Source organism: Oncorhynchus masou, chromosome 33, assembly GCF_036934945.1.
Source record: "Oncorhynchus masou masou isolate Uvic2021 chromosome 33, UVic_Omas_1.1, whole genome shotgun sequence".
NCBI classification, from domain to species: Eukaryota; Metazoa; Chordata; class Actinopteri; order Salmoniformes; family Salmonidae; genus Oncorhynchus; species Oncorhynchus masou.
Window position 1 is genome coordinate 25,003,408 of NC_088244.1, and position 21,743 is coordinate 25,025,150.

The 21,743-nt window shown below is 42.9% G+C and overlaps 1 protein-coding gene across 7 annotated transcripts in view; it reads left to right on the forward strand.

Annotated features, from left to right (window-relative positions):
• The first annotated feature begins 775 nt into the window (after positions 1 to 775).
• LOC135528094 (rho guanine nucleotide exchange factor 10-like protein) overlaps positions 776 to 21,743 on the forward strand; it is a 28,887-nt gene continuing 7,919 nt past the window's right edge. Inside the window, exons 1-20 of one of the 7 annotated variants that reach the window (XM_064956894.1) lie at positions 776 to 1,169; positions 1,404 to 1,455; positions 4,005 to 4,068; positions 7,227 to 7,508; positions 7,678 to 7,705; positions 8,377 to 8,441; positions 8,673 to 8,738; positions 11,058 to 11,351; positions 11,442 to 11,581; positions 15,435 to 15,543; positions 16,016 to 16,197; positions 16,455 to 16,634; positions 16,810 to 16,926; positions 17,248 to 17,340; positions 18,391 to 18,561; positions 18,752 to 18,897; positions 19,231 to 19,272; positions 20,543 to 20,697; positions 21,316 to 21,431; positions 21,547 to 21,674. In XM_064956894.1, coding sequence (XP_064812966.1) covers positions 4,032 to 4,068; positions 7,227 to 7,508; positions 7,678 to 7,705; positions 8,377 to 8,441; positions 8,673 to 8,738; positions 11,058 to 11,351; positions 11,442 to 11,581; positions 15,435 to 15,543; positions 16,016 to 16,197; positions 16,455 to 16,634; positions 16,810 to 16,926; positions 17,248 to 17,340; positions 18,391 to 18,561; positions 18,752 to 18,897; positions 19,231 to 19,272; positions 20,543 to 20,697; positions 21,316 to 21,431; positions 21,547 to 21,674 — 2,351 coding nt within the window. In that variant the 5' untranslated portion in view covers positions 776 to 1,169; positions 1,404 to 1,455; positions 4,005 to 4,031. Of the gene's footprint in view, positions 1,170 to 1,403; positions 1,456 to 4,004; positions 4,069 to 7,226; positions 7,509 to 7,677; positions 7,706 to 8,376; positions 8,442 to 8,672; positions 8,739 to 9,658; positions 9,737 to 11,057; positions 11,352 to 11,441; positions 11,582 to 14,114; positions 14,512 to 15,001; positions 15,083 to 15,434; positions 15,544 to 16,015; positions 16,198 to 16,454; positions 16,635 to 16,809; positions 16,927 to 17,247; positions 17,341 to 18,390; positions 18,562 to 18,751; positions 18,898 to 19,230; positions 19,273 to 20,542; positions 20,698 to 21,315; positions 21,432 to 21,546; positions 21,675 to 21,743 lie in introns of those variants that run through there. The other 6 variants (XM_064956895.1, XM_064956893.1, XM_064956899.1 and 3 more) reach the window with 6 other exon arrangements.

Consider the following 21,743-nt stretch of genomic DNA (forward strand, 5'->3'; position numbering starts at 1 on the left):
GCTATACATTGTAAACAATGTATTAAAAAAAATAGGGCAATATAACCTTAGATTTTTATAATAGAGTAAGTTTAGTGACAACAGTATAATGAGTTAATACATTGTGTAACTTAGTAAAGGCCTATAGGTGTCAGTCTTGCCTCTGACATCTGACAATGGTCGAGTTTGATTTCAAGTCGAATCCAAATTGTATTTGTCACATACCCGAATACAACAGGTGTAGTAGACCTGGCCGTTAAATGCTTATTTTACTAGCCCATAATTAACAAACCATGCAGTTCAAGAAAGAGTTAAGACATTTTTTAATAAATAAACTAAAGTAAAAAATAAAAAATAAAAACGAACACAAAATAACAATAAAGAGGCTATATACCTGTAAGTGGTACCTGTACTGAGTCAATGTGCTGGGGTACAGGTTAGTCGAGGTAATTTGTACATGTATATGCCCCGGGTAGGCGGGGTTTGCTTATTTTAGACAATACCACTGGTCCTTAGGAAAAATCTCCACTCACGTGGGGCACCGGGCCATGCAAAACGAACTCAACCATTGCTCTCCAGGGAGGGTTGTAGATGTCCTCTGTACAGTCTACTCTCACACAGCAGGGTTAGCCCTGAGTTTCTGGCTGTAACCAAACAAAGGCTGTCACTAGTTGCTGCCCCTACACTAGGATTAGGAAACTCTCCTCTCTCTATGCTTTAGCGCTCAACCGCCCTCCCCTTTCCTCCCTCTTCTCCCGCAGTGCGTTAACCGGCACATCCCTACACGAGAGGCATAAATGCGCTCAACACCCAACCAGCCAATCAAGAGCCGGTTAACGCACTGCGGGGAGAGAGGGAGCGAGAGCACTAAGCATAGAGAGAGGAGTTTCCTGATCCTAGTGTGGGAGCAGCAACTAGTGACAGCCTTTGTTTGGCAAAAGCCAGAAGCTCAGAGCTAACCCTGTTGTATGAGAGTGGACCGTACAGAGGACATCTACAACCCTCCCTTGATTTAGCTTCAAGGGAAGGGGCTTGGTCATCAAGTCAAGTGAGGGTATTAGGGATGGTGGAGACTCGACAAACCGGCTTCGTTGCTAACACTTGGGGGTGTGCAGAGGAGAGTCCTTGGGATTAAGGGCTGGAGGAAGGCTTTCGGCAGGCTGGTGGTAATCTTTACAGAGAACAAGGAGGTGAGATCTCATTGTTTTTTGGCTGTCCATTACACTCCGTTTCTCTGCATCATCACATTGCAACAAAGCCTGGACCCCACTATGGAGGATGGGGAGGTGTGTGTGTGTTGGGGAGTGACCTCCAGATTTCAGGAGAGTGACCTGGTGCAATTGAAAAGCTTACAGAGCAACCCATTTTGAGGAGAAGTGCATTCTGAAAAGATTGTAGATAACAAATTCTGCAATCCTGCACAGGGTCTTTAAATGCCTGAGGTTGACTCCTTTTGACTGCTCGAGAGAGAGAGGTGTAAGTATCTTCTAAAATATCCAGTGGTTTTACCTAGGGAGATAAGTCTAGGTGTAATGACATAAAGTACAACAGTTTCATATATTATTTTTGTCTTTAGAGGGGATGACATGGTAAACTTTAGTTTGCAGCACCTGCTATAAGAACAGCTATTACCTTTATTGATGCATGTGGTCTGTCACATGCTCTCGTAAAGTCTGGGAAATGTCATGTGTTGGCATATTTTGTTGCAATGTTATGTGGTGCATTTTGAAATGTAATACTCACTTGCTGGTCATAAAATGATGCAGGTTAATTTTCATTCCCACAGTATTGTCTGACTCTTAAGTTTGATCAAGCAGAACTGACAATTGCATAGTAATCCAATCTCTTGTCCCTGACTAAATACATTAACCACCCTTTTTACTTAAAAACCAACACAACTAATCTGCTAGTTGATTATAGATATCAATATTAAAAGTGACACATATATGAACTATTAACTTCAGTGTTGCCGCTGTAACACATGTTGTCAGTAGATTTTACATGCTTTCTTGCTACAGTGGGGCAGTGATGTTTGCGACATACATCCCAGAAACCGGGATAGAGGTTTCGATTGAGTAATGTCCTTGGTGTGGGAGTATGGAGTCAGTCACTGACTGGGGTTCCCTTCAGCCAAACAATCCATGTGCTGTTCTCTGTTCTCAGACTGACTGTAGATCAGAGGTTTCTCTCCGTTGGGGTCTATTCATAAGACCGCTCCATCTATGGGCGTCCTTCTCCCCATAGCCTTGTGAATTATTCATCAAAGTTGTATCCCAAATGGCACCCTATTATCTATATAGTGCACTACATTTGACCATAGCCCTGTGGGCCTATGGTCTCTGGTCAAAAGTAGTGCACTATATAGGGAATGATATTCCATTTGGGACACACTCCAGGAATGACCCTCCCTGGAGTGTGAGAGCTAGAAGTTCAATACGCCCCCTCGAACAGCACGCTGCTACCACCTTCATTTATCAGAGTGTTTGCATTCAGCTACAGCTGGTAGTTGTTTTGATAAGCGTTCTTTGAATGAAGACCTTTGACCACAGTGTGGGTGTGTCTTTAGAATTAAAAGGTCCACCGAGTTGGGAGCCATTTTGATTTGTTAATCATTAATGAGGAGCATTTATGATCTTTCATGCCTGAGATGATAGTCATCCTGTGTTATGTGTTTATAGTTTCTGCCTGCCTTGCCCAGATCAGTTGAGTGAAGTCAGTCTGTACTGCATGTCTGGATCTGCCACACACACACATCTGAAGAATGTAACACACGCAGGTAGCCTATGGCAGAACAGTCAACTGTGAGCATGCAAGGAACTGTCGCAAGGTGTACGTATGTGTGTGTTTGTACTGTACATATAAACTCACCGGACAGTTTATTAGGTACATCCGCACGTTCACAAAAATGGATCACTCCTACAGACGTGGCTTGTTATATAAAACAGGCATCAAGGCATTCAATTACTGTTCGATTGAATGTTAGAATGGTATGATTGCCGGACCCAGTATCTCAGAAATGGAAGCCCTCCTGGGCTTTTCACGCACAAGTGTCTAGGGTTTACTGGGAATGGTGCTACAAACAAAAACATCCAGTCAGCACCAGTCCTGTGGGTGAAAACAGCTTGTTGATGAGAGAGGTCGAAGGAGAATGGCAAAAATCGTGCAAGCTAACAGGCGGGCCACAAACAGACAAATAACAGCGCAGTACAACAGTGGTGTGCAGAACGGCATCTCGGAACGCACAACTCGTCGGTTCTTGTCACGGTTGGGCTATTGTAGCAGACGACAACACTGGGTTCCACTCCTATCAGTTAAAACCTAGAGGTTACTGGCTCAAGTGGGCACGCGATCACCAAAACTGGACAACTGAAGAGTGGAAAAACATTGCCTGGAACATGACAGCAAGTTCAGTTTACTTGAGTGGCCTGCGCAGTCCCCAGACCTCAACCCAATAGAGCATCTTCGCAGCTGTCATCTGAAGCATCTGCGTGATGCCATCGCGTCAGCATGGACCACCATCCCTGTGGAATTTTTCCAATACCCTGTAGCATGCCCCAAATAATTCAGGCTGTGTTCTGGAGGCAAAGGGCGCTCCGACCGGTACTAGATGGGTGTACCTAATAAACTGTCTGGTCAGTCTAGTCTTCACAGGCTGTCTTCCTAAGTGTAGGTTTGAGGTTGAGAGAGGTGAAGTGTCAACTATTACAGACCATTTGAGTGAGTTTCGTCACCATGAAATGCAGCAATACGTTTTCATGGAGTTATTTACTGGATAGTTAGCCCTGGAAAACTATGTTACCATAAGTCACTGATGTAACATTTATGGATATTTATAAGAAAAACAAACTTTTATGCTAATACTTTCAAAAAGGTCATTATGAAACGGACCCAAAAATCCAATAGACCCAAAAGTCCAATGGCCTAAAAAAATCTATATTGGAGCAAATCTGATATTGACATTTTGTCACATCGTATCAGGTTAAAGAATGTTCTCAGTGATTCATTGGGTTGGTTTGTTTTTACAGAGGCTGATGTGACCACAGAGTACACCAATGGCTTCTCCACCCCCCCCACCCCCTCCAACCTCAGGTGAGTTTCTACTTTCGTCAGTATCGTTATGTGCTGTAGATTTCTGCCTTACAAAGAGGAGCTTTAGGTCAAATCTTATTAAAACAGTCATAAATAAACAAGAGTTAAGGGGACTATTCTGTAACAACTCCCCATTTATATACAATTACAAAGCGATTAGTACTATGTAACAGGTGGGTGGTAGGTGGTTCAGGTTGTAGTAATGTACATACTGTATGTTCATGTGTGATAAAGGATTTGTGAATCTATTTGGGCTTCCTCAAGCAGAAGTTCCATCTGAGAAGCATTCCTTACAAACCCTATTTGGTAACAATGTGGAGACAAACATTGACTTGTGAGTTTTACCATTAAATTAGGTCAGCAGCCACACAGTGACATAGCAGTGGCAGCAGCAGTACTAGTGTTACGTGCTACCTGAGGAATCTGTACACTCAAACATAAACAAGGAACCTGTCCCAGACAAACAGAGTGCAGTGCTGATAACATCCTGGCAGCTAACAAGGCTCCAGTCTGGAGCTACTTAATCCCTTCATGGCTAGGGGATGGCTAGGGGAGGGCTAGGGGATGGCTAGGGGAAAAGGTGAGAGCTCCCGGCATGGGGTCTTAGCCTACTGACCATATGCTGTGTCAGAAGGACTCCTGCTGCCACCCAGGCCATATGTCTCACCCTCCACACGAATCCACCTGCAGAGAATAAGAGTACGGGCAGTTAACATGCACTAGCCAGAGCAATGTTAGGCCCCTGACATGACATGCTTCTCTTTTAGGTATGTTCATTGCTCCTATATTTTTTTTGTGGCATGAAAGAGGATGGCTGTAAACTTAGCATCAATGTACCTGTTGAAGTTGAATAATTTTTTCGACAGGGTAAGGTTTAATGGAGCAGAATAACAGTGTGTGGCGAGTCAGTTAGCCACTGTCATCTACAGGGCCGAGAGTCCTGGGATTTATATGTCTCAGTTGATTGATCCCAGGCAAGTCAGCAAGGTGACGTTATTCCTGCTTGATTCTGACTGTCAGGCAGATCCAGGCATAGGCTACACTCATTAAAATGAAATGCTACCATATGTTAAGGTTTAGTCCTGCCCAGTGACTGTTTTCCTTATTAGACTTGGCACCACAATGACCTATAATCCGCTAGACCTATAGCGGCTAGACAAGTGGTACTCGAATACAATTTGAAACACAAACCGCCAAGCCACACTGCTTCTTGACACAATGCTCGCTTAACCCGGAAGCCAGCCGCACCAATGTGTGGGAGGAAACACCGTACACCTGGCTACCGTGTCAGCATGCATTGCGCCAGGCCCGCCACGAGTCGATAGAGCACGATAGGACAAGGACAACCTCAAAATAACACTCTGAATTTGAGGTAGGATGGAACTTTTGGCTCACATCATGACATTCTAATGTGATCTGATTATAATAGACCAATTACTTTTTCATCTGTGTAAGGGGGTGGGCTCTAAGCCATCATTTCAGCCAGTCAGGGCTGTGTAAATATCTTCATTTGTTTAGTTACACCCACACGATCAGACTGAGCATTTCAAGGGCCAAACAAGGCACAGGGAAATTATGAAAATATATTTGAGTTACTTTCATTAAACACATGATTTAAAAAACAAAATGACAGACTGCCGGGAGGCTTAAGAAGTAAAATGTTTTTGGTGTTTATTTTGGTCGGGATCCGCGGTCCATTTTGACCCTGTTCTGGGTCTGGATGCAAACTGCAGTGGCGCAGTCTGCCTATTGAGTATGGCTGGACTAGACCATTGTGTTTAATGTGATAGTCACTTACCCTGTTCCTGGAGAGCTACTGTACCAGGTGTACAGGCTTTTGTTCCAACCCAGCATTAAAATATAACACAGTATATAAATCACCAACAGTGCATTCTGAAAGTATTCAGACCGTTTCTCCTTTTCCACATTTTGTTACGTTACAGCCTTATTCTTAAATGGATTAAATATTTGTTTTGTCATCAATCTACAGACAATACTTCATAATGACAAAGTAAAAACAGGTTTTAGAATTTTTTGCAAATTTATTACAAGTAAGCTGTAATACCTTATTTACATAAGAATTCAGACCCTTTGCTGTGAGTCTCAAAATTGAACTCGGGTGCATCCTGTTTCCAATGATCATCCTTGAGATGTTTCTACAACTTGATTGGAGTCCACCTGTGGTAAATTAAACTGATTGGACATGATTTGGAAAGGCACACACCTGTCTACACAGACCATGAGATACAGAGATCCTTGATGACAACCTGTTCCAGAGCGCTAAGGAACTCGGATTGGGGCGAAGGTTCACCTTCCAACAGGATTGCTTAGTTTCCCGGGTGGCCAGCTGTATGAAGAGTCGCTCCAAACTTCTTTCATTTAATAATGATGGAGGCCACTGTGTTCTTAGGGACCTTTAATGTTGTGGACATTTTTTTGGTACCCTCCCCAGATCTGTGCCTCGACACAATCCTGTCTCGGAGCTCTATGGACAATTCCTTTGACCTCTCGGCTTGGTTTTGTCTCTGACATGCACTGTCAACTGTTGGACCTTATATAGACAGATCTTTGCCTTTCCAAATCATGTCCAATCAATTGAATTTACCATAGGTGGACTCCAATTAAGTTGTAAAAACATCTCAAGGATGATCAATGGAAACAGGATGCACCTGAGCTCAATTTCGAGTCTCAAAGCAAAGAGTCTGAATACTTATGTAAGTAAGGTGTTTCCGTTTTTTATTTGTAATACATTTGCAAAAATGTCTAAATACCTGTTTTCACTTTGTCGTTATGGGGTAGATTGAGGTATTTTATTTATTTAATCAATCTTGGTGTAAGGCTGTAACTTAACAAAATGTGGAAAAGGGGAAACTGTCTGAATACTTTCCGAATGCACTCTATGCTGTTGCAGACCTCACTCTTCCCAATACTTTGCCTTAGTGTGAGAATACCTCATTTAGACCTACAGTATTTGTTGAGAGAAAAGGCTGATCAGTAACAAATGCGCTGGTAGTCAATAGTACACTGACAACATATGAGATCACTGCAGTGTTTTGGAAATAATGTGTTGTCTCCGGAATGATTGGAGATGCATTGTGTAATTGTAATTTGTAACAGCACGTCTCATTTTGTTTAACTTTCTCCCCTCACGTTTCCAGTGCCTATGTCCAACATGGCCTCTAAGAATGAGGAGGAAGAGGAAGGTATGAAGTTTGACTTTGACAACAGTGACGAAGAGTGCAGTACGACACCAGCGAACTCTGTCTCTATCATGGCCAAGGGCTTTGAAGCCACTGTGATGGCGGGGCTTGCATCAAAAAGGAACACAATGGGCCCTAGTTCTGCCCAAGACCCAACAGTAAAGCCAAGGCTCAATGGATGGCCGTCTGCTGGAAAGGAGGACCAGAGCATGCACTCACTCCCTCATTCCAATAGCTCAGGTGAGTCTGTCTCAGCATGGTCATGCTCCCATTGGATCTCATTCATAATTGCTTGGGTGAGCTCTGCCATGCTATCATAGATAAGCTTGTAGAATGAGACTGCTATTGACTACATTGTTTTTATCTATGTAATAACTTAGTCTAAATGTGAGTGTTTTGTTTTCCACAGAGATGGCTGGAAGAAGGTCTCCTGAGGGGTAGGATATTTACCTGTTTATATCTATAATGACTTGTGATTAAACTGTATAGACGAAACCCTTTCATATATTTATTCAAACACCTTATCTGTAATATCAACACAATTTCTTCCCAAACTTTGTTTCAATTGGGTGAGAGCAGAAGTTAAACAGTAGCAGATGTTCTCATAAGTTACTAGAGATCATTAACTCTGAGGAGAATCTAGTCACTTTTACTGCTCAGTGTCACAAACACTATTGATCAACTTAACTATACAATGTTATACAGTACACCACAATGTCCACTGTAATGTTATGTTATATACCACAATGTCCACTGTATTGGGGCTCCCGAGTGGCGCAGCGGTTTAAGGCACTGCATCTCAGTGCTACAGGCGTCACTACAGACCCTGGTTAGATTCCAGGCTGTCACAACCGGCCTTGATTTGGAGTCCCATAGTGCGGCACACAATTGGCCCAGCATCGTCTGTGTCAGGGTTTGGCCGGGGTAGGCCGTCATTGTAAATAAGAATTTGTTCTTAACCGACTTGCCTAGTAAAATAAATGAATACATTAATTGTCATATGCGACATCAATTACTGCTCAAATGACATCTCCCCTTAATTAACCACCCATGGCAGCAGTGTCACTCCAATATTTTTTGATGCCCATATTTGTTGTCAATGTTTCAGCCGCTCTGAGCTGGGACTGTCAGGAGACACAGAGGGCTCCGGGAGAAGAAATAGCATTTATGAAGGTAAGGGACACTCTTGAACGATTTGTTCAAATTGTAGGCCCAAGGCCCACTGTACATGTTACTTCTGAGTGTAATCATATTATACAGTACATCTGACATTTCCTTGTTGTTTTATAGTCTATTGAGACAACTTTCCCTGGTAATTTGACTTTGTGATACAATGCCATAAGCCAGTATACATTGTAATGTTCGCCCCATATCTAGCCTTATCTTTGTCAATGCCATCTCCAGCAGGATCTATGAATGAGTGCTACTACACCCCTATCTTAAAGGCTGACCACATAGACACTCAGACAGGTCTGTGACCCTGTTTCAGCAGGGCTGTGGTGTCACACATTGTGCACTTCCCTACTTTTACAATCATACTGAGTCACAAGTAGCATGATCACTGTACTTGTACACAGCCAATCTGTAAATAGCACACCCAACTACCTCATCCCCATATTATTACTTACCCTCTTGCTCTTTTGCACCCCAGTATCTCTACTTGCACATCATCATCTGTACATATATCACTCCAGTATTAATGCTAAATTGTAATTATTTAATCTCTATGGCCTATTTATTGCCTACCTCCCTACTCTTCTACATTTGCACACACTGTACATATATTTTTCTATTGTGTTATTTACTGTATGTTTGTTTGTAACTCTGTTGTTTATCGCAATGCTTTGCTTTATCTTGGCCAGGTCACAGTTGTCAATGAGAACTTGTTCTCAACTGGCCTACCTGGTTAAATAAAGGTGAAACTAAAAATGTGACATCAGCACTGCATGGGGCACCAGCCCAGAATCACACTTAACCAATCAGATCCTTATCTATCCAATGGAAATGGATGGCTTATCAATCAATTGCAGACAAATCTAGGCTGTATTAATCAAATACAGAGTAATCATTGCTCTAAAACAGAGACATCTATTTGAGTATAATAGTACATGATAGGATACAAATCCCTGTATAGGCAGTCTCTCTCTCTCTCATAGGCAGTCTCTCTCTCTCTCATAGGCAGTCTCTCTCTCTCTCATAGGCAGTCTCTCTCTCTCATAGGCAGTCTCTCTCTCCGCTTTGTGTGTGCGTACGCATGTTTATGAGAGATCTCAGTTGCTTTGTGTGTGTGTGTGTGTGTGTGTGTGTGTGTGTGTGTGTGTGTGTGTGTGTGTGATATCCAGGTTCCACGTATGTGTGATCTCAGTGGTGTGTGTGCATTATTTGTTCAGTTCAGGCACCGTATGGAGCCACCTCAGCCAAGGAGTGGTTCAGTGTGGTCTCAGAGCTCACTCTGCGACTGCATAAAGGTATATTAAACACCAGACTAGTCTAGTTTAGCCACCCTGTACGTGACCCACAGTCTAAGCTCCTCTAGTATAAGGCACCTGTCACTATTAGGGTTGCAAAATTCCGTGAACTTTCAATAAATAACCCGAATCATCCAACCATGATTTCTGGAAAAGCAGGGAATTTATTGAAAGTTCCTGGAATTTTGCAACCCTAGTCAGTATCACCTCAACCTCAATCCTACCCAGCGTAGCAAAATCCTACCCAATGAAGCCCTAGTAAAATTAATTTTGAAATATTGGAAATTGGGAATTTGTCTTTCTTGGTCATGCTTTTTATTTCTTTAGATATCCCTAGTTATACAGGTAAGTGTGGGTTCAAGTTAGAAAATAGACATTGCACTGTGCAAACCTCATTATTGGATATTAAACATATTACACCCCTTGGCAAACTGAATACTCCCTAATATAAATACAAAACATGTGCTGTAGAGCTAGATATACAACTGGACTTCTTACAGGGGCCAGAGATCTGTCACTTTACAATTCAGCCACCTTCACCTCTAATGGGAGTGTATTTATTGACCAGGACATGAATCCTATTCTTCATCGATAGGGCATACTTTTCCACGCTGAGAGGGCCATAGCTAATTCGCCCCACACTAGTCAGGCTCGTAGGGATGGTTGAGATTTTCAGAGACTCCTGTCTCTAATGCTCTTGTTGCCGGGCAGAAATGCCTGTGAGATACAGCTGCCTTCGGTCACCCTGCAGATTCCTGCCAGCATAAACACTTTCCCTCAGACGCCTCGCTTTGGTACGTGACGTCCTCGACGATGATGATGATGTGCCATGATTGCATACTTTTCAGAAAGTGGCCCACGAGGGGCGGCAGGGTAGCCTAGTGGTTAGAGCATTTGACTAGTAACTGAAAGGTTGCAAGTTCAAATCCCCAAGTTGACAAGGTACAAATCTGTCGTTCTGCCCCTGAACAGGCAGTTAACCCACTGTTCCTAGGCCGTCATTGAAAATAAGAAGTTGTTCTTAACTGACTTGCCTAGTAAAATAAAGGTAAAATTAAATTAAAAATACCAATTGCAGAGGAAAATCCAGTGGGATTGTACACCAGATTGACTTGCCTCTGCTCTCTCTTCTAGTGACCTTGCTTTGGTAATCTTGTAGTAACCTTGAGCGTAGTCTATTGGCCGACTACCCACCATTTTAGTCTGGTTACTTTGCTATTTACTATGTTTACGGCAAAATAAACCTGGGACTGGTATTAGTGCCCAATTGAGTCTTTTAGCCAATTACCTAAGGTTGGAAGGGTGCACTTCTCTCTTCCAGGGAAACCTCCCCCTATTCCTGATGTAGGAGGTCCAGGTGATGCAGCAAGTCCTGAAAATGTGTCTAGTCCAGAGGGCCTGCAAAGTCCAGATGGTCTGGCCTGCACAGACAGCCCACCCAGCCCCACCAGTCCCGATAACGTCATGACCGATCCAACCCTCCGCCATGACATGACCAACTCGACCAGCCCTGAAGACATCATCATGACTAGTCCAGAGGCCATCTTTAGGACCAGTCGTCCAGAGGTCATCTATGATGACGTGCCCTGTGAGAGCCTCCTCTCTCCTCTGGAAGGTGGGGACTCTGATACAGTGGTGTGTGTGTGTTTGTGCATGGATGCATGTTTGTTTGTGTGTGTGATTAATGTCTCCCCTGTTGTGTCAGATGACATCTACGAGGACGTCCAGAGGCCAGAAAGCCATCATGGTACCAACAATGGATGGAGCGACAGTGAGTTTGAGAGCTATGATGAGCAGTCAGACAGCGAGACCAAAATACCCACTGTTGCCCGAAGCAGTAGTAAGGTAAGCCTCCTGTCTTGTATACTTGTATATGTGTTGTATTTGTTGCTCAGACCTTTTTGCTCAATACTTGCTACAATTATTTAATGACACCCAAGGATGTCTGTTGAATCAATGTTGGCATTGTGTCTGATGCTATGTCTTTTCCACAAGATGTCAGTACTCTATCGGCTCGCATACTGAGCTCCAAAAGTGTTGGGACGGTGACACACTTTTTTTCTGTTTTGGCTCTCCACTCCAGTGCTTTGGATTTGAAATGATACAATGACTATGAGGTTAAAGTACAGACTGTCAGCTTTAATTTGAAGGTATTTCCATCCATACCAGGTGAATCGTTTAGAAACTACAGCACTTATTGTACACAGTCCACCGATTTTTGTTTTATATGGTACCAAAAATATTGGGACAAATTCACTTATATTTGTATTAAGGTTGTCAAAAGTTTAGTATTTGGTCCCAGATTCCTAGCATGCAATGATTACATCAAGCTTGTGACTCTACGAACTGTTGGATGCGTTTGCTGTTTGTTTTGGTTGTGTTTAAGATTATTTTGTGCCAAATAGACAATAATGGTAAATAATGTATTATGTCATTTTGGAGTCACATTTATGTTAAATGAGAATAGAATATGCCCACATATCATACCCCCAAGACATGCTAACCTCTCACCATTACAATAACAGGGGAGGTTAGCATTTCATATCATACCCCCAAGACATGCTAACCTCTCACCATTACAATAACAGGGGAGGTTAGCATTTCATATCATACCCCCAAGACATGCTAACCTCTCACCATTACAATAACAGGGGAGGTTAGCATTGTATATCATACCCCCAACACATGCTAACCTCTCACTCATCATTATTCACAAATCATTCAGGACAATTAGTAATCATGGTATTAGTAATCATGGTATGGTAATCATGGTATTAGTAATTAGTAATCATGGTAGCATCCACATTAATGTAGAAGTGTTTAGAAACATTATATTCTTATTCTCTATTCCTATTCAATGCATTATTTACCATTTCATTTATATTGGGCACAAACTAAAATGAAACGCAACCGAAACAAACTGCATATCCATCCAACAAGTGACTATACAAAGGTACACTATATGGGGCGGCAGGTAGCCTAGTGGTTAGAGCGTTGGACTAGTAACAGAAAGGTTGCAAGATCGAATCCCGTGCTGACAATGTAAAATCTGTCGTTATGCCCCTGAACTACTATTCCTAGGCCATCATTGAAAATAAGAATGTGGTCTTAACTGACTTGCCTAGTTAAATAAAGGTTAAAAAAAATATATAAAAAAAAAATATATACACACTTCCAGACACTTCCAGACATCCCTTCAAATTAGTGGGTTCGGCTATTTGCTGACAGGTGTATAAAATCAAGCACAAGTCAAATTTCTGCTAGAGTGGTCAACTGTAAGTGCTCTTATTGTGAAGTGGAAATGTCTAGGAGCCACAACGGCTCAGCTGCGAAGTGGTAGGTCACACAAGCTCACAGAACGGGACCGCTGAAGCGCGCAGCGTGTAAAAGTTGTCTTTCTTCGGTTGCAACACTCACTACCGATTTCCAAACTGCCTCTGGGAGCAACGTCAGCACAAGGGGCTTTATGAAATGGGTTTCCATGGCCGAGCAGCCGCACACAAGCCTAAGATCACCATGCTCAATGCCAAGTGTCGGCTGGAGTGGTGTAAACCTCTCTGCAAACTGTAACTGTATTGGACTGGAGCAGTTCTCTGTACCCGAACCCATCTGGCAATCTGGGTTTGGCGGATGCCAGGAGAATGCTACCTGCCCAAATGCATAGTGTAAACTGTAAAGTTTGGTGGAGGAGGAATAATGGTTTGGGGCTGTTTTTCATGGTTCGGGCTAGGCCCCTTAGGGAAATCTTAACGCTATGACATTGACATTCTAGACAATTCCAACTTTGTGGCAAAAGTTTGGGGAAGGCTCTTTCCTGTTTCAGTATGACAATGCCCTGTGCACAAAGCAAGGTCCATACAAAAATGGTTTGTCTAGATCGGTGTGGAAGAACTTGACTGGCCTTCAGAGACCAGACCTCAACCCCATCAAACACTTTTGCGATGAATTGGAACGCCGACTGCGAGCCAGTCCTAATCCCTCAACATCAGTGCCTGACCTCAGTAGTGCTCTTATGGCTGAATGGTTAGCAAGTCCCCGCAGCAATGTTCCAACATCTAATGGAAAGCCTTCCCATAAGAGTGGAGGCTGTTATAGCAGCAAAGGGGGACCAACTCCATATTAATGCCCATAATTTTGGATTGAGATGTTCGACAAGCAGGTGTCCACATACCTTTGGTCATGTAGTGTATCTCTCTATTACGCATGGGAATACTTTGGAACAGATTTCCCAGATTATATTCACTTGGAGCTGATTTGCTTGTGTTTTTATAGTCTTATGTGCAACAATTGACATTTTTGCTGGGGGGGGGGGCAAAATAAAATCACCCACGGGCCGCCAGCTGGGGGACCCTAGAGTATACTTACAGTGTATACCTATAGACAACAATACATGTAGGAACAACATGGTGTAGTTTAGTTAGTTTGTTGAGTGTGTGTGCGTGGTGTTGTCTAGTGCCCTCTCATGGTGTGACCCCAGCATACTTTTGTTAATGTAGTGAATTAATGTTTATATACTGAGGATGGAACTGTACACAGCTGGTTTAAATGCACTGCCTTGCTCTCTGGATGAGGAAGTGATACACGTGGGTTCAGTAGTTAGTGGCTTTGTCAGCAGTCTCTCTTGGTTCCTCTTCTTCCTCTCTGGATATTCCCTGTCCATCCACTTACTGCTGCTCCTCCCACTGCTGCTGCTTAGGTTTCTTTCTTCCCTGAATCTGTGTTGATTTAAGATATGTTTTTCTGAAGAGGCAGGAGTATGGTTCTTATGATATGAGGTATTGTTCATATGCTTGTATGTTTAAAAAAAGAAGGTTTTTCAACATTTCAAAAAAGGTTTAATTGGAGATTTGAAATGATATTTTGTGTGGGTTAGGAGCAAGGGGAAATGGTCTCTTTTTTTTAAGGGAAGGCAACAAAAGTGTCTTGTCTTTGCTTGCTGAATGAAAGACTATTCAGAAGACAATTCAACAAATAGAACCAATGTATTTTTATAATAACTATCTAAGGAGAATGACAATATTTGAGATTCTCTGTACTTTCTGAAACCAATCATTGTTCTACCTTCAATTGACATAATTGTCAACCCTTTTCACATCTTGTGATTTCACTGGTTGCCTCTCTCTTGCTTTCGCCTTGACTATCCTTCTCTTTCCTCTCTCCTTCCTCTCTCTTTCCCTCAACCCTTCTGTCCGCTCTCCTGATCTGGTGTCCTGTCCTTCATCCTTGCTTGTGGGGTCGGGGACATTGTCATGGCGATGAACTTAGCTTTCTCAGGACATGTGGCGACTGAAAGAGCGCTGTGCCAAGACCAAGCAGGATCTGGCCATGCGCAGCTGTGACTTCAAGGTACTGAATCATTGTTGTAGAATACAGTAAGAATACTGTATGACAGCGACTGTGTCCCATTTCTATTAACGGGCTCCTTTACCTTATCTTACCTGCCTTGACTGCTGGTAAGTGAAAAGTCTAGTCTATAATTGTTATCTGGATTGTTTGGGTATCAAGTGGTCAAAAGGGATAGGAGGCAGTGTAAAACGTTTTGGACACAGCCTCCGACTAGCCTAGCTCTGGTCAAAGGATGGTTGATGTGGTCTCTGTAAAGGGGAAGCATAGCTCTGCGGTGTCTCCTCTCTTTTCTCACATATTTACAGAGCATTATTCTCTCTCTCTCTCTCTTTCCCCTTCACTTCTCTTTCAGGTCCAGATGCTGATGAAAGCAGCGCGAAATGGCACCAAGGACGGACTGGAAAAGACAAAGTTAGCTATGATGCGTAAAGTCTCTTTCCTGCAGAAAAAAGAAACCGCGGGTAAGCATTATTATTATTACCAGCTTATTCTTTTTAAACACAGTATGTATTGGTTAATGTCAGTTGTCATAGCTCATATATTGTCATGGTTTTTAGCATCGTTGTTGTTGTTGTCAATATCACTAGTCAATGCTGGTTTAAACATGTAAAAGTGAAATGTCCCAGTTATCAAAGAAGTTTATCAGAGATTTAACACGTCACTCATTCAGTTCTTGAGGTGGCTGTGGTAGGCACTGGGCTGTCAATTCCATCATCAAGGTGTCAGACAACCACAGACAAGGACACAAGGCGAGGGCTGGGTCGTATTCATTGGGCACCAAATGGTAGAAAATGGATTGAAACATACGGGGACAACCTTGACATGTTCAATAAGAAACACATATTGTATGTTTTCTATTGAGGCCATGTGAGAATAGAGCAGTATTGGTAGACAGGCAAATGAGTTTAAAGGTATGTCACTGTCACCATACAGAGGAGAGTGATGATGACGCTGGTTATCTGGACGTGATGGTGTCTGAAGTGAAGCACCCACCGCCCCAGCTGAGCCCTATGCCAGAGGGGCTTACCACCCAACAGATTATCAGACGCCACATCGTTGGTTCCATTGTACAAAGTGAGAGGAGTTATGTGGACTCTCTCAAGAGAATCTTAGTGGTGAGTGACCTCCACTGTTCTTTTTTTCAACACTTCATTTGAACCATACCCAGACAGTCTGAAGTCATTTTGATTCACTGACATTAACTTCAGAGGTCTTCCTCCGGGTGGCTGGTTGCAGCACCTAACACCCCCCCCCCCCCCAGCACTTGTGTAGATCTGAACTGACTGGATAGGTGTTAACACTGATGAAGAGTCCAGCTAACCAGATATCAGTGAGCATCACTCTGATTGGTTCTCCTCCTTGCTGCTCTCAGGAGTACCAGAAGCCCTTGCTTGAGCCAGAGGCCCGGATCCTGAGCGATAAGAAGGTGCGGCCCATATTTTACCGGCTGCGGGAGATCCTGCAGTGCCACTCAATGTTCCAAATCGCCCTGGCATCCCGTGTGGCCGAGTGGGACCTCAGTGAGAAGATCGGAGACCTCTTTGTGGCCTCGGTCAGTATGGAGGATGGATCTATCCAAGTGCAGGGACCAGGCTCCAATTCATTAGGGCACACAACGCAAATGAACACGGCCCTGTTGGAATACTTAGAAAATCTATCCTTTCCTTCTATGTATCCTTCCACTAATATTATATGACTGGATGTTGCATCCATTTTTCTCTCCACAGTTTTCCAAGTCAATGGTACTAGACGTGTACAGCGACTACGTCAACAACTTCACTAACGCTATGGCGCTCATCAAGAAAGCCTGCATTTCCAAGCCAGCTTTCCTGGAGTTTCTCAAGGTGGCCTACTCTCTCCTCTTTGATCATTCAGTTTACAATGAATTAGACTTCTTTCCTCTCCCAAGGCTGTAGAATTGTTTGCTGCTACAGTATATCTATTCGTTTGCAATAAGTTCAAAGTTCGGCATCGATTTGCATTCAATGTTTTCTTGTAGCATTTGGTGAAATGGTCAGTCAGATTCGCCTCCAAACGGTTAATTCTGAATTTGAAAGTGAGAATGTGTTTGACATCTCAGGGCTACTATATACTGTATATCATCCTCTTAGATACGATGTAATGAACTCCCTGTTGACTTGGCCTCTATGTTTGTGCCCCCACAGAAGAAGCAAGTGTCAAGTCCTGACAGAATCACTCTTTATGGCCTTATGGTTAAACCAATCCAGCGCTTCCCTCAGTTCATCCTGCTGCTACAGGTTAGTACCAAGACACAGCAAAAACAAGCATCTTATCTTTTTGAAGATACATGTATAATACTTGTTGTTCATGATCTATATAAATATATGCTATACACTAACATTTACTCATCTTTACTTTGATTTTAGTTTGTGTTGATTATGTTGAAGTATTCTTTATTAAGCTCCATGGAACAAAGCATGTGTCGAGAAGAGGAACAAAGAAAAAACAAAACTATTTAAAACCTTCTCATAAACATGTATTTGGAAAAAGGCCTTATTATAGTGTGCTCTGTCAAGCATGTCAGGTAGAAACCCAGACAGCTTTCTTAGGGGAATCCTATGAGTTCATTAATACTGAGGAAGTGAGAGGGCGAGTGTTTGTAGTGAAATGTGGCTCCCTTCAGTGCATTTGGAAAGTATTCAGACCCCTTCCCTTTTCCACATTTTGTTACATTACAGCCTTATTCTAAAATGGATTAAATAAATTTTTTCACTCATCAATCTACACGTAATACCCCATAATGACAAAGCGAAAACAGTTTTTTAAAATATTTTTGCAAATTTATTACAAATCAAAAACAGAACTTATTTACATAAGTATTCAGACTCATTACATTTACATTTACATTTAAGTCATTTAGCAGACGCTCTTATCCAGAGCGACTTACAAATTGGTGAATTCACCTTCTGACATCCAGTGGAACAGCCACTTTACAATAGTGCATCTAAATCATTTAGGGGGGGGGGGGGGACTCGAAATTGATCTCCGGTGCATCCTGTTTCCGTTGATCATCCTTGAGATGTTTCTACAACTTGATTGGAGTCCACCTGTGGTAAATTTAATTAATTGGACATGATTTGGAAAGGCACACACCTGTCTATATAAGGTCCCACAGTTGACAGTGCATGACAGAGCAAAAACCAAGCTATGAGGTCGAAGGAATTGTGGGGAAAAAGTCAAGGGGTCTGAATACTTTCTGAATACTCTGTTACTAAAGACTGTTTTCTATCTCTCTCATTCTCTCTCTCTCCTTCTCCCCCCACTTGCTCTCTCCCTCCCTCCTTCAGGACATGCTGAAGAACACTCCCCGGGCCCACCCTGACCGCCTGCCCCTGCAGTTGGCCCTCACTGAACTGGAGACGTTGGCCGAGAGGCTGAACGAGCAGAAACGAGTCGCTGACCAGGTCGCTGAAATCCAGCAGCTGGCACGCAGCATTGGTGACCGTCAACTGAGCAAGGTGACGTGTATATACATATGCTAAAGACACCACCAATGATTTCCAATGTCTGTCTGTCTTTCTCGAAACAACATCTTTTCTTTTTAAAGTAAATTTGAAAAACAAATGTTTTAGTCAATTCCATTGTGTGTAAGAGTAAGTGATGGAAGTGTGTTGTGTGTGATGTGTGATATTTGTGTCCCCTCTATAGCTCTTGAACTCAGACCAGAGGCAGCTGATACTGTGTGAGGTACTGATTGAGACAGTGTACGGGGAGAAAGGACAGGTCCTTAAGTCCAAGGAGCGCAAAGTTTTCCTGCTGAACGACACCCTCATCTGTGCGAACATCAACGTCAAGTGAGTCAGCACTACCAGGATGAGACCATAGTATGTCTCGTACATAGATGATCTATTTCTGTCTCATGCGGAGGAAGCTGGTGGGAGGAGCTATAGGAGGACGGGCTGCAATGGAATAAATGTAACGGTATCAAACACATCAAACATATGGAAACCACATGTTTGACTCTGTTCTATTTATTCCATTTGATCCATTACAAGGAGCCTGTCCTCCTATAGCTCCTCCTACCAGCCTCCACTGGTCAAATGTCATGTTGTGGAATGACAACCACACTGTGTATTCATGTCGACCAACTCTCTTTTTCTCCATCTTGTCCAACACAACTATTGTAGATATGAGAATCACGGCACTGATAATATCATAAATGAACAAAGGTAAAGTTTTCCCCAAAATGTATTGCAACTTGCCTGATAAATTATTTGTTGCACCCTACTTGATTCGGCTCATGCCTCATGCCAACTTTGCCCCCAACTTTCACATTTCCGGAGGAACAGATCACAATTCTTCTCATGCACAATTATGGGGATTGATGATTAGTAACGTGCCCTGAAAATCATTAGTGGGTGCTGGTGTTTGGAGAAGGATTCAACTTATCAGAAGGACTGTAATTGCATTAGGTATTCCTTGACCTCCTTTCATGCTGTTGATTCAAAGAGCCCTGACACTTTTAACAGGATTTCTCAATTGCTGTTAGGATTGCATTCTCTTTTTATGTTTTTTTAATAATTATTTATTACATAAAAACACAAGGAAGGGGTAACATTAAAGTATTAGAACATGAAGGACAAACAATACAGCATCAAGACACTATCAAACATGTATCAGTCTTTCTGCAGCAGAGCCATCCTTATGTGTGAGAGTGTGTGTGCATGATAGTGATATAAAATATGTCATAGTTTCCTTTTTGACGATCACAATCTTGTGAAGCCCGAACCCTCCAAGATCCCCCCCCCCCCACAGTTCCCCAATAGCTGTCCCTCAACCATTCAAGGCCCCCCCCCCCCCACGGAAGAAAAACAATTCCATTCCCCACTACCAAGAACCCCCCCCCCCCCAATGCACCAACAGCTAAGAGAATGAACTGCATTTGCATTATCTCTTACATTCAAAGTTTTTTCACAAAAATGATGCACGCATCGACGAGGCAGAAGCCAGTGTGACAGTGTTAAGATTCTGAACGGTCAGATAACTAGCAACAATGACAAAAAGCTGCCATGTGGAGAATTGCAGGTAGCTCGTTGTCTTGTTATTGATACCATGTCTTGTTTTGAATCATGTCAAGTCTATGCTAATATGGCAAAAATGTGATAGCTAACTAACCAACATCTGTAACAATGTATTTGTGAAACAACCACTGCTCAAGAGTTGTATTTGTATTCAAAAACAATTTTGAGGCTAAATAAAGTTGACATGTTGTCAACAATCTAAGCCAACCCTTTGTTTTGCCCCATAGTTGCACCCATATCGTTTTTGTTGCTATACAACCAACCTGTTTATAGTTCAGGCCCATAGAGATGGAAAAAGAGAGGACAATATCTTTGGAGTGACGGCTTCTTGGACAGCATGGGAGGCGCCATTGAGAACAAGTTTTGGGAACATCTCTATGCTCAGGCCAGTGAAATGTGTTCCTGTTTCCTCCACTAGGGGTCCCCCTGATGTCAGCAGTCTAGTTCCCATTGGTCCTAAATACACAGTGAAGTGGAGTGCCCCCTTGCTGCAGACGCAGGTAGTGGAGGTGGGACAGGAGAGCTTCCAGAGCAAAGATACTGGGAAACGGCCAAATGTTGCTAATGTTCCAGGTAAGAACACACATTCAGTTCAATAAAAAAAAGTATGCATTGTACACTTTCACATTCAAGACAAAATACTATTGTAATGAAAAGCAACTTTTCCCACTCTATTACCGGGTACCTGCTTGGGAGGAACTGACTCGTTTTGAAATCTCTAAAGGCTTCAGTTCCATAATTGAGTGATAAAAGAGGCTACAATGTAACCCTCTGGGAGTAGTTCAGATGTTGTTCCTCCGGTCTCATTTCTGAGATAAACATCCCTGTATTAGTTTGCGGTTCAGTCTCATTTGGAGTTGACTTACTGTGGAAGTCTTTTGGTGGAGAAACCCAGCAGGACATTTTGTAACTGTTGAAATGCCAGAGAATGATGGTGACAGAGACAGGATATCCTACCACAAAGGGCAGGTATAGGTGTCGTCTTTTTCTGCAGCCACCTGATTCAGCTGATCAGTCCACACCTCAAGAAAGAGAATTAGTTGAATCAGATGTACGACTGAGAAAGACTTCAACCACAACGGACCTTTGTAAATAAGACTGGACATGCCTGCTTTAAGAGGAGTAAGAATAGGATGAGATGGAGGATGGTGATGATGACGCAGACAGTAAAGATGTGACTGTATGTGCCAGGTAAAGTGTTCCTGGGACCTCCCAGACTGTACCAGGAGCTGGAGGAGCTACAACACGACCTGTATGTGGTTGAAAACATCACCCTGCTGGTGGGGACTTTACAAGGCACCTACCAGGTTAGAGAAACACACTCACACACCTACGTTTTCTTTTCAACTCTTGTTTATTGGACAGACAGTATCACATTGGCAGTTTATCATGTGATACCACCCTCTTTTTGTTTTTCTCCAGAACCTGAACACAACAGTAGGGCAGGACTGGTGCCTTGCACTGCAGAGGCTCATCCACATCAAAGATGAACAGATCCAGTGTGCCAACAAGTGCCGCCTGCGGCTGGCTGTGCCAGGCAAGCCTGACAAGTGAGTGCCCAGGAGGTTAACTGGGGCCCTGTGTATGTGTGGGGGGTGTGTATGTGTGGGTAGGTTGTA